We start from the raw sequence: 12,094 nt of genomic DNA, 5'->3' as shown, positions 1-12,094 counted from the left end.
GCTATAGCTACAGCTGTTGCCCTGCAAGAAATTTACAGACGTGGACCACTAAAGTATCCCAGAATGATTCAGTGCGATGATGGTAAGGAGTTTAAAGGAGCTGTCAACCAGCTTCTGTTAAAACATCATGTTACAGTGAAGAGAGGTATTCCAGGAAACCACAGGTCACAGGCTATTGTTGAGAGCTTTAACAAACAGTTGGCAGAAAAACTGTTTTCATATCAGTACCATCAGGAATTTTTGGACACAGAAAGTAAATTGCGTAACACTGAATGGGTCAAAAGATTACCATCAGTACTTAGAGCAATGAATCTGGAGGTATTTAAAGCTACAGGGTTAAGACCAGTTGATGCAATCAAACAGAAAACAATACCTGTTGCTCCAAAGTCAACAACACCAGTGGCATTACTACCTTTCAATCAGAAAGTCAGATATTTATATGCACCCGGTGAAGCTGAGGGTGACAGCAGGAAGCGTGCAACGGATCCAATCTGGAGTATTGACATTCATGAAATCAAGAGAGTAGTAGAGACAAATCCACCTATATATTACTTGAGAGAACCAGCACCGCAAAGAGCCTTTGTAAAAGAGGAATTACAATTAGTTCCACGTGGTACAAATGTTAAATGATTTTTTATTTCAGATTTTATAGTGTTAACAAAAATGGAAGCTCTGAGAACGAATTCTAAGCAACTTCATTTTTTTAATTTATATTTTTATTTTGAGTTATAAAATCAAACTCACAGCGATGGAAGACTCTGTATTAGAATCTTTATCGACAGTATTTGACACCGTTGAATTACAAGTAACGGATCCTCAAAATGTGCAGTCCAGTGTGCAAGACGCCATTGAACAAATTCCAAACAATTTGTTGATTGAACCTCCAGTAAAAGTGCAGATAGTCAGTTTAATAAAATACAAAACAATCAGTGATGAGGTGCTAGAAGTTCATGTTTCAACCAGACAACTAGCACTTAATTCTATGGCAGAATTGAATGGAAACTGGGCAGATGAAATGATGAAACGGTTTGAGCAAGCTGCAGAGGATGCAAAGATGAAAGGATCCGGATGGTCAGAAGGTGAAATTCTAAAAATAGAATTGAAGCTAAGTAAATTTGCCCCCATCAGAGGTAGAAGTTACATACCTTTACCTCCTGCTCTTGTCAAAAAACGTGCTGTGCTGAACATAAAGAATGATGATGACAAATGTTTTATGTGGTGTGTTCTGGCAAGACTGTACAGTGTAAAGAAAAATGCAGAAAGAGTGTCTAACTATCATGCATACAGAAATAAACTAAACTTTACTGGTATTGAATTTCCTGTCAGCATTACAAGCATTGACAAATTTGAACAGCAAAACAAACCCATCACCGTAAATGTTTACACGTGGGATGAGGAAGATGAACTGAAACCAGTCAGAATATCAAAGAACTCACCAACGATTGGTGATTGTGATACTAACCATGTTGACATGTTACTAATGACTGATGGTGTAAAATATCATTACACTTTGATTCGTACAATGAGTAGACTGATGGCGAGCACAAGCAATCACAATAGTAAACAAGACTTTTGTAGGCGATGTCTCTTGCGTATTCCATCAATTCATGCAGCACTTATACACAAGCAACATTGTAAGAGCGTTGATGATGCGGTTGTGAAGTTAACAACACCGCCGCCAGACAGCAAAGTGTATTTTAAGAATGTATGCAAACTACAGAAAAGTCCTTATGTTGTTTATGCTGACTTTGAATCTATCATTGTGCCATATGAAGGACCTTTACCAAAAGACCTACCTAAAACAGTAACTCTAAGTAATCATCAAGTCTGTTCATATGCATTTATTGTTGTTAGTTCAGATGGTAAACATTCTAAACCGCAATTGTACAGAGGACCTAATGCAGCAAAGAACTTCTTACAGCAAATGAACCAAGTGCGAAATGACTGCTCCAAACAACTGAATCTTTCAGACATTGTTATGAAACCTGAAGACCAAGAACAGTTTAACTCTACCACACAGTGTTGGATATGCGAACAAAGTCTAACACCAAACACAGACAATCCAATAGTAAGAGATCATGATCATGTAAGTGGGCAGTTCCGAGGAGCAGCACACAGCAAATGTAATCTACAATTAAAGTTTGATCCTAAGACTTGGAAGCTTCCAATCTTCTTCCATAACTTGCGCGGTTATGATTCACATCTGATCATGCAGGCAGTAACTGATGAATACAAAGCAAGATGCATTGCGCAGTCTTCAGAAAAGTACATGGCCTTTACTCTGAATAGTTTATACTTCTACGATTCTGCTCAACATCTGATGGGAACACTTGAGTCTTTATCTTCATCACTAACTGCTTTCCCAATCACATGTAAGTACTTTGACAGTGACTTAGTTAGAAAGGGAGTCTATCCATATGAATACATGGATTCGTGGGAGAGGTTTGATGAAGATGAGTTACCACCGAAGGATGCTTACTTCTCACGGCTGAAGGGTAAAGGTATAAGTGACGAAGACTATGAACACGCTAAGACTGCATGGAATAAATTAGGATGTAATACAATGGGTGATTATCATGATCAATATTTGTTGGCTGATGTTTGTTTACTTGCAGATATATTTGAGAATTACAGAAGAACATGTATGAAGCACTACAATCTAGATCCTTCACATTACATATCTGCACCAGGCATGAGCTGGGATGCATTTCTTAGATTTACAGGAGTAAAGATTGACTTGCTATCAGATCTACCTACACTTCAGATGATTGAAAATGGACTACGTGGAGGAATCAGTATGGCTTCACACAATTACTGCAAAGCCAACAACAAATACTTGGACGACTTTGATCCTATGAAACCTTCTAATTACATCATGTATCTAGATGCAAACAATTTGTATGGTTGGGCAATGTGTCAGACGCTTCCACTTCGGAATTTTAAGATCTATTCAGGACCATTTTCACAATGTGTTGTGCTGACAATATTAAAAGCAGGCCCAGACAGTCGAAAGGGATGGATACTAGAAGTTGACTTAGACTATCCACTATCACTTCATGATCTACATAATGATTATCCTTTAGCGGCTGAGAGGTTAAAAGTAAACCCAAGAGAACCTCCAAAGCTGGTGCCCAATCTGTTTCACAAAAAGAAGTATGTGTGTCACTACAGACTGTTACAGTTTTACATTAGACATGGATTAATTTTGAAGGCTGTTCATCGTATAATTTTATTTGATCAAGAACAGTTTATGAAACCTTACATCATGAAAAACACAGAACTGAGAACCAAAGCCGCTGATGCATCAGAGAAAGACTTTTTTAAACTGATGAACAACAGTTGCTTTGGTAAGACAATGGAAAACCCACACAAGAGAAAGGATGTTAGACTTGTTACAAGAGAAAATGAGGCCATCAAGCTGACATCCAAACCACAGTATCAAGACTTTAAATACTTTCATGAACAGCTGTATGGTATCTTAATGAAAAAAACTTGTAGTCAAGCTTGACAAACCAGTATTCATAGGCTTTACTGTGCTAGAGTTGTCAAAACTGTTGATGCTTGAGTTTTTGTATGATTATTTGAAACCAAGATATCCCAAATCGAGAGTACTTTACACAGACACAGATTCATTCTTACTTGACATTCCAGCGGATGACATTTACAAAGATCTAGAAGCTGAAAGTCCTGCAGTAAAAGGAAAAGATTCTTTTTATGACACTTGCGACTACCCTAAAGAATCACCATTGCACTCAAATGTTAACAAGAAGGTTATTGGAAAGATGAAAGATGAAATGAATGGGAAGATAATTAAGGAGTATGTTGGATTGCGTGCAAAGATGTACAGTGTTGCAAGTGAGAAAGGGGTGGTTAAAAAAGCAAAGGGTGTAAGCAAACAGGTTGTAAAGTCGAGCATATCGCATGATAACTACAAGGAAGCACTGTTTCAGAAGCGAGTGTTTCACCATGACAACCCTAAGATCAGTTCCGCGCTTCATCAGATCAACACAACTATTGTAAACAAGAAATCTTTAGATGCTAATGACACAAAGCGCGTTTATTCATCACCAGAATATTCTTATGCAATTGGGCACTGGAGAATAACGCGACTCCAAATAGTCTGAGTGTGTAATAAGAATTTTTGTCAATCGGGAAAACCCGCTATGACAGCTTTGTTTTGACTGCAGCGGGGGAGAGGAAGTTGCTTGCGTTTGGGAAGTGTTTGTGAAAGGGGAGTACTAGGCTTTGTTGAGTTTCAAAGCAGCCACCAAGTACACTTATCAAAAGCTTGAATAAAATAAACAAGTCAATTGAATAAGTTAACACTCGGCGGCCGCCCGAAGGCAGCCTTTGAAGCGAAGTGAAGCGTAGTGAAGCGTAGTGAAGCAAAGCGTTGAAACAGAGTGAAGCAAAAACAATAACACAGCTGAAGCAGGGTGTTGAAGCAGGATGATTAAGAAGACAGCCAAAGCAGGGCAGGCGCAGCAAACCGTACATGCATGATCGTTACTATATTTAGAATCACGTCATTACTATTTTTGAAACCGTACATGCATGATCGTTACTATATTTAGAATCACGTCATTACTATTTTTGAAACCGTACATGCATGATCGTTACTATATTTAGAATCACGTCATTACTATTTTTGAAACCGTACATGCATGATCGTTACTATATTTAGAATCACGTCATTACTATTTTTGAAACCGTACATGCATGATCGTTACTATATTTAGAATCACGTCATTACTATTTTTGAAACCGTACATGCATGATCGTTACTATATTTAGAATCACGTCATTACTATTTTTGAAACCGTACATGCATGATCGTTACTATATTTAGAATCACGTCATTACTATTTTTGAAACCGTACATGCATGATCGTTACTATATTTAGAATCACGTCATTACTATTTTTGAAACCGTACATGCATGATCGTTACTATATTTAGAATCACGTCATTACTATTTTTGAAACCGTACATGCATGATCGTTACTATATTTAAACACTTGTCTAACAGTGCAGGCGCAGTGTGATACTTCTGTTGTTGCGCACAAACAAGCACTGTAAGTCTAAGACTGGGACTGTTGGAGCTCTGATGTGACAGGAATATGCGGCGTTTCTGACCAGTACTCTCTGTACTCTTCGATCTGGAGCATCTCTTCGATTTGTTTAAGTTTGCCCATGATAAAACTGATTGGCAAACCAACAGTGGTAAATCGCGGAAATGCATAAAGCGATCTAGCAACGGCGCGTAGTCTACGCGCATGAACATCGGAATAGCCAGTTTTTGCTTTCAACCAGTCAGCCCACGTTTCTTTCATTCTCCCTTCTTTTCTTTGCTTCTCCTGCCATTGTTTGCACATAATCAAAAACTGTCCAAACTGAATGTAAATTAAGATTTGTTGTGCGTCCTGTCTTTTGAGATTTCTTATCCCTTTTTGCAGTCTTTCCACAATATCTTTTTCATTTTCTGCTTGAGCAAAATAAGCATTTGTGAAAGCTTCTGTGGATATAGCATGGCTAACATCTGCTTGGTTTGAAACGAGATAGTGATGTAAATCACTTGGCGTTGTTGGTTCTACTCTCTTTTTCTTTCCGTCTTTTTCTTTGAACAAATCTTCTATCTTCCTTTTTGGTTTTTTGGGCAGTCTCATTAATCCTTCTGTTTTAGCCTTAACTGCTATTAAGGCCATCTGCTCAAAATATTTTCTATTCTCTTCTAGTACATGCTGTTCTTCTTCTGTCCAAAATTCTGATGGTGTTGGCGCTGGTAGTGGGACATTACAAGCTTGTTCCATGTCAGGTAGAATTAAAGTTGTTGGCCGCCTAGAATAATCTAACAATTCTTGATGTCCTGAGCTAACCCTATAGATTCTTGAGACAGGCAAAACACTTTTCTCACAGAAAACACGTCTTCACACCACCACAGCACCAGGAAAAATGACAAACACACGCTGGCTCTTTGGAGAGCGTCTAAAAATAAAGTGGCTTAACCAGGTTGCAGGCCTGGCAAACACACGCTGGCTGTTTGGAGAGCGTCTAAAAATAAAGTGGCTTAACCAGGTTCTGGGTTACTGATTCCGACAGACCCGGCATTGGTTCAAAACAACCTTACTTTACTGTATTTTTTTTTGTATGGATTTATGCAGTATTTTTCTGATTTTGTCGCATGTTTCATTTTAGTAAAAGTTTAGTCCAGAAGCCTATTTTGCGTTAATATTTAGGGTCTGTCGGAATCGGTGAGCCAGAACGTACATTCCCCCTTTCTCTGCTGTGCTTCAGATCATAGCACGCTTTACTGTACCTCTCTTCGTTTTAACTTTCTGAGCGTGTTTTTAATCCAAACATATCATATCTATATGTTTTTGGAATCAGGAACCGACAAGGAATAAGATGAAATAGTTTTTAAAACGATTTCGGAAATTTAATTTTAATCATAATTTTTAATTTTTTTAATTTTCAGAGCTTGTTTTTAATCCGAATATAACATATTTATATGTTTTTGGAATCAAAAAATGATGAAGAATAAGATGAACGTACATTTGGATCGTTTTATAACAAAATTTATTTTTACAATTTTCAGATTTTTAATGACCAAAGTCATTAATTCATTTTTAAGCCACCAAGCTGAAATGCAATACCGAAGTCCGGCCTTCGTCGAAGATTGCTTGGCCAAAATTTCAATCAATTTGATTGAAAAATGAGGGTGTGACAGTGCCGCCTCAACTTTTACAAAAAGCCGGATATGACGTCATCAAAAGTATTTATCGAAAAAAAGAAAAATATGTCCGGGGATATTATTCCCAGGAACTCTCATGTCAAATTTCATAAAGATCGGTTCAGTAGTTTGGTCTGAATCGCTCTACACAGACAGACAGACGGACACACACACACACGTACCTAAAGTGTGGATGGTTACCTAAGAGGCGGCACTGGGTGTAGTGCCTTTCTAGTGCACTTGCACTACAACAGCACTGGGTGCAGTACTCGCTCCGGCATCGAAGAATTTTGCACTAAAAAATGCACAAAATTTGACCTATTTCGTCGCCTATAGAGGACGGAAAGAATGTCATTTTGAACATTGTTATGACATTCTTTCCGTCAAAAAAGTCAATTTAACGTTGTTAAATGAAGCGACCATCCACACAATTAGGTTGTCATCCAGAGTTTAGGTTGCCATCCACGTGTGGATGGTTGCCTTATGGTGATTTAGGCAACCAAACCTGTGGAAACGGGGGTACACACACACACACACACACACACACACACACACACACACACACACACACACACACGCGCGCGCGCACATACACCACGACCCTCGTCTCGATTCCCCCCTCTACGTTAAAACATTTAGTCAAAACTTGACTAAATGTAAACAAGTCGCGTAAGGCGAAAATACAATATTTAGTCAAGTAGCTGTCGAACTCACAGAATGAAACGCAATGCCATTTTACTCGTAGCATCGTCAGGCCACCGCTCATGGCAAAGGCAGTGAAATTGACAAGAAGAGCGGGGTAGTAGTTGCGCTAAGAAGGATAGCACGCTTTTCTGTACCTCTCTTTGTTTTAACTTTCTGAGCGTGTTTTTAATCCAAACATATCATATCTATATGTTTTTGGAATCAGGAACCGACAAGGAATAAGATGAAAGTGTTTTTAAATTGATTTGGACAATTTAATTTTGATAATAATTTTGATATATTTAATTTTCAGAGCTTGTTTTTAATCCGAATATAACATATTTATATGTTTTTGGAATCAGCAAATGATGGAGAATAAGATAAACGTAAATTTGGATCGTTTTATAAATTTTTATTTTTTTTTACAATTTTCAGATTTTTAATGACCAAAGTCATTAATTAATTTTTAAGCCACCAAGCTGAAATGCAATACCGAACCCCGGGCTTCGTCGAAGATTACTTGACCAAAATTTGAACCAATTTGGTTGAAAAATGAGGGCGTGACAGTGCCGCCTCAACTTTCACGAAAAGCCGGATATGACGTCATCAAAGACATTTATCAAAAAAATGAAAAAAACGTTCGGGGATTTCATACCCAGGAACTCTCATGTCAAATTTCATAAAGATCGGTCCAGTAGTTTAGTCTGAATCGCTCTACACACACACACACACGCACGCACGCACGCACACACATACGCACATACACCACGACCCTCGTTTCGATTCCCCCTCGATGTTAAAATATTTAGTCAAAACTTGACTAAATATAAAGAGTAACTCGTGTTACTCGGTATCACACATGAAGTATTTTCTGTGTATCTCAGTTGTAACGTTGCGCTCCCTGCATGAAATGCGTGCAGTTGCTACCATTCATGCGCAACGTAAAGGAAAAGAGCGAAATTGAACCCGATGATTGGAATTGGATTTTGTCCCATTCAATCTTCTACATCCATATCGCCCCCGTCATCATCTGGTTCCCCATGGACATCAAGGCCGTCATCACGCGATACTGGAGATACGGCAGAAAGACGGTAAGGCCACGTAATTATTCTTCTTCTTCTTCTGCGTTCGTGGGCTGAAAATCCCTCGTACACAAGTATGTTTGCACGAGTGGATGTTTACGTGTATGACCGTTTTTACCCCGCCATTTAGGCAGCCATACGCCGCTTTCGGAGGAAGCATGCTGGGTATTTTCGTGTTTCTATAACTCACCGGCACCGAATTCTGACATGGATTACAGGATCTTTTCCGTGCGCGCTTGGTCTTGTGCTTGCGTGTACACACGAAGGGGAATAAGGCACTAGCAGGTCTGCACATAAGTTGACCTGGGACATCGGAAAAATCTCCACCTTAACCCACCAGGCGCGGCCGGGATTCGAACCCACGACCTTCCGCATTGGAGGCCGGCGTCTTATCACCAAGCGATTGCGCCCATCAGGCCACGGAATGAGACTGGCTGCACTATGCACATTTCGCCGCACATACAGTTTGTCTAATAATTATTGAGAATTGTGCTCCTAATTTCAAACAAGTTATAAAATAATAATAATTGTTAGTAAGTACTGGTGTTACATGACTGTTGTGAAACAGTTCATTGGCTAATGGCAATGCGCTTAAAACTGTTAGCGCACTCTTTAAGTGCGCATACAAACCCAGAGATCGTATTCATGAGTCTGTGCTGCTTCTTTCCATTGGAGAGGAATCTTCTCATCCTCCGTGTTAGTGGCATGTGTAGCTTATTGTCTCCACAATACCAAACAATGATGCTTGACCCTAAAACTCCCCGCGGCTAAGAGCAGACGTTATTTTTCTGACTGATTTCGAGCAACACCATGCAGCATTTGGAAGTCGACTGATTCGATTGACTGTCCTCCGTACATGCAGCAGACGACAGCGTCAGTTCAGTACCGACATACAAAGCTGTAAATAGAAAACGCGAAGGCTTGAAAACATTCCTACCATGTAATCATAGCACCAACCTCCCGGATGAATGCAGATATACATTACAAGAAATTAATAATTAATGCCAACTTTATTTTTTTGCGAATGAGCGAACCATCGTGTCCCTTTGACATCAGGAGACGTCACTCAGTTGAGTGTGGGTTGTTACTGAATTTTTAGGGAGCAGACACTTCTGGTACATGTTTTGCTACCAATAAATAACTGAATATTAAAGTGAAACTGTATGCTTCCGGGTACATTTAACTGTAATTCATACTATTAGTCGCAGTCTTCAGCATAACACCCAAATCGTCCGATTAATTTTCTAGCTGGCCTTGTTTAGTCATGTAAACTCCTTCCTCCTCTTTTGCTGCATGTAGTAACCTAGCTAACATGCACATGCACATACAAACACACAGACACACACGCGGACAAACAGACGGACGGACAGACAGAAGGACACACACACAAACACACACACACACACACACACACACACACACACACACACACACACACACGTACTCACACACACACTCGCATAGGGGAAGGGAGGGCAAGTCGACCCCCTCGGGTATGTCGTCCCCCCTCGATTTTGAGAACATGACACTGCAGGGGTGATTATCATCGATTTCATAAGCCAGAGTTACCCAACCTGAATCAGTTAAAGAAAAACAAGTCGCGTAAGGCGAAATTACAACATTTAGTCAAGTAGCTGTCTGTCGAACTCACAGAATGAAACTGAACGCAATGCAACGCAGCAAGACCGTATACTCGTAGCATCGTCAGTCCACCGCGCACGGCAAAGGCAGTGAAATTGACAGGAAGAGCGGGGTAGTACTTGCGCTGAGAAGGATAGCACGCTTTTCTGTACCTCTCTTTGTTTTAACTTTCTGAGCGTGTTTTTAATCCAAACATATCATATCTATATGTTTTTGGAATCAGGAACCGACAAGGAATAAGATGAAAGTGTTTTTAAATTGATATCAAAAATTTAATTTTGATAATAATTTTTATATATTTAATTTTCAGAGCTTGTTTTTAATCCGAATATAACATATTTATATGTTTTTGGAATCAGAAAATGATGGAGAATAAGCTGAACGTAAATTTGGATCGTTTTAGAAAAAAAATTTTTTTTTTACAATTTTCAGATTTTTAATGACCAAAGTCATTAATTAATTTTTAAGCCACCAAGCTGAAATGCAATACCGAAGTCCGGGCTTCGTCGAAGACTACTTGATCAAAATTTCAACCAATTTAGTTGAAAAATGAGAGCGTGACAGTGCCGCCTCAACTTTCACGAAAAGCCGGATATGACGTCATCAAAGACATTTATCAAAAAAAGGAAAAAAAACGTTCGGGGATATCATACCCAGGAACTCTCATGTCAAATTTCATAAAGATCGGTCCAGTAGTTTGGTCTGAATCGCTCTACACGCACGCACGCACGCACACACGCACGCACACACATACACCACGACCCTCGTTTCGATTCCCCTTCGATGTTAAAACATTTAGTCAAAACTTGACTAAATGTAAAAAATGTCGAAAAAAACGGGTCCAGCAAAGCGGTAAGTCTTTGTCAATTTTGATAGTTTCCACTCTAAAATTGTTGCACGAAAAAAAAACCAGTCAGTGCATGGGAGCCGCTGATTCGTAAAATGCACCAGATCTGCAAAAAAGCTTTGGCTTTCATAACAACTAGTCGAAAGTTATAGATCTCAGGCTATCCCAGGAACAATGGTAAATAGCAATGTTCAGCGAGTACCATGATCGGGTAATTCGTCCCCCCCTAGTAGTAGGCCTACTAAACTATTTCACGTTCACGCAACCTGAAATGGGCGACACAAATCAATTACAAGTCCAATTTGTAAATATATTTTCCCATTTGCTTAGCTTTGAACCAGAGCAACTAATAAGTATAGATGTTTGAACATCTATCCCTTCAAATACTCACCCTCCCTGCATAGCCAAGACGTCGATCGACTTCTGACGTAGGCCGACTCATTATGACGTCATTCTCACTTCCGATTAACAAAACTGACACAGAAAAGTTACTTCAGTCAATTTCATATGTCGAGGTGATGCTATTGGGTAATATGAACAACCTTTTCCACCTGGACGAATTACCCGCCCCCCATGGACGAGTTGCCCTCCATGGAGGGCAAGTCGTCCATGCTTCAGGATTTTTTTCTTTTATATTTTATTTAAAAACCGTGCCAGTTGGAGCGTTCATATTCCACACAACGCTTACACGAAAGAGAACACACCAGGTTTTACAACAAAAACAATTTTTTTTTTAAAAAGACGAGAGGTATAAGCTGCATTTGTTAGAGGGGTCGACTTGCCCTCCCTTCCTACATACACACTCACATACATACACATACACACACACACACACACACACACACACACACACACACACACACACACATAGGGGAAGGGCCCCTACTATGGACCACTTTTTGTTTATTGCTGATAACTAGCTTGTTTTCTTGCGAAGAAGTTTCATTTTGTGGTTGGTAGTCCTCTCTTAGTTGAACAGTTAAGCCCGTCCTTAATTGAGCCCGTAGTCGACTACACGAAGCTTCGCGAAGTCTTTATACCAAAAACCCGCAGCTACGGCGTGGTACTTTGACCCCAACATCGCTTCTCAAGTTTTGACTTGCGAAGCTT

General features: G+C 39.5%; 1 protein-coding gene across 1 annotated transcript in view; it reads left to right on the top strand.

Moving 5' to 3' along the window:
- Positions 1–12,094, top strand: part of LOC138978435 (sodium-dependent nutrient amino acid transporter 1-like) — a 51,022-nt gene that overhangs the window by 35,983 nt on the left and 2,945 nt on the right. Inside the window, exon 7 of the mRNA XM_070351175.1 lies at positions 8,335–8,505. Coding sequence (XP_070207276.1) covers positions 8,335–8,505 — 171 coding nt within the window. The remainder of the gene's footprint in view (positions 1–8,334; positions 8,506–12,094) is intronic.

This window comes from Littorina saxatilis, linkage group LG10, assembly GCF_037325665.1.
Source record: "Littorina saxatilis isolate snail1 linkage group LG10, US_GU_Lsax_2.0, whole genome shotgun sequence".
In the NCBI taxonomy this organism is placed as follows: Eukaryota; Metazoa; Mollusca; class Gastropoda; order Littorinimorpha; family Littorinidae; genus Littorina; species Littorina saxatilis.
Note: the sequence above shows the minus strand (reverse complement) of the source record. Positions and strands in the feature narration are given on the sequence as shown.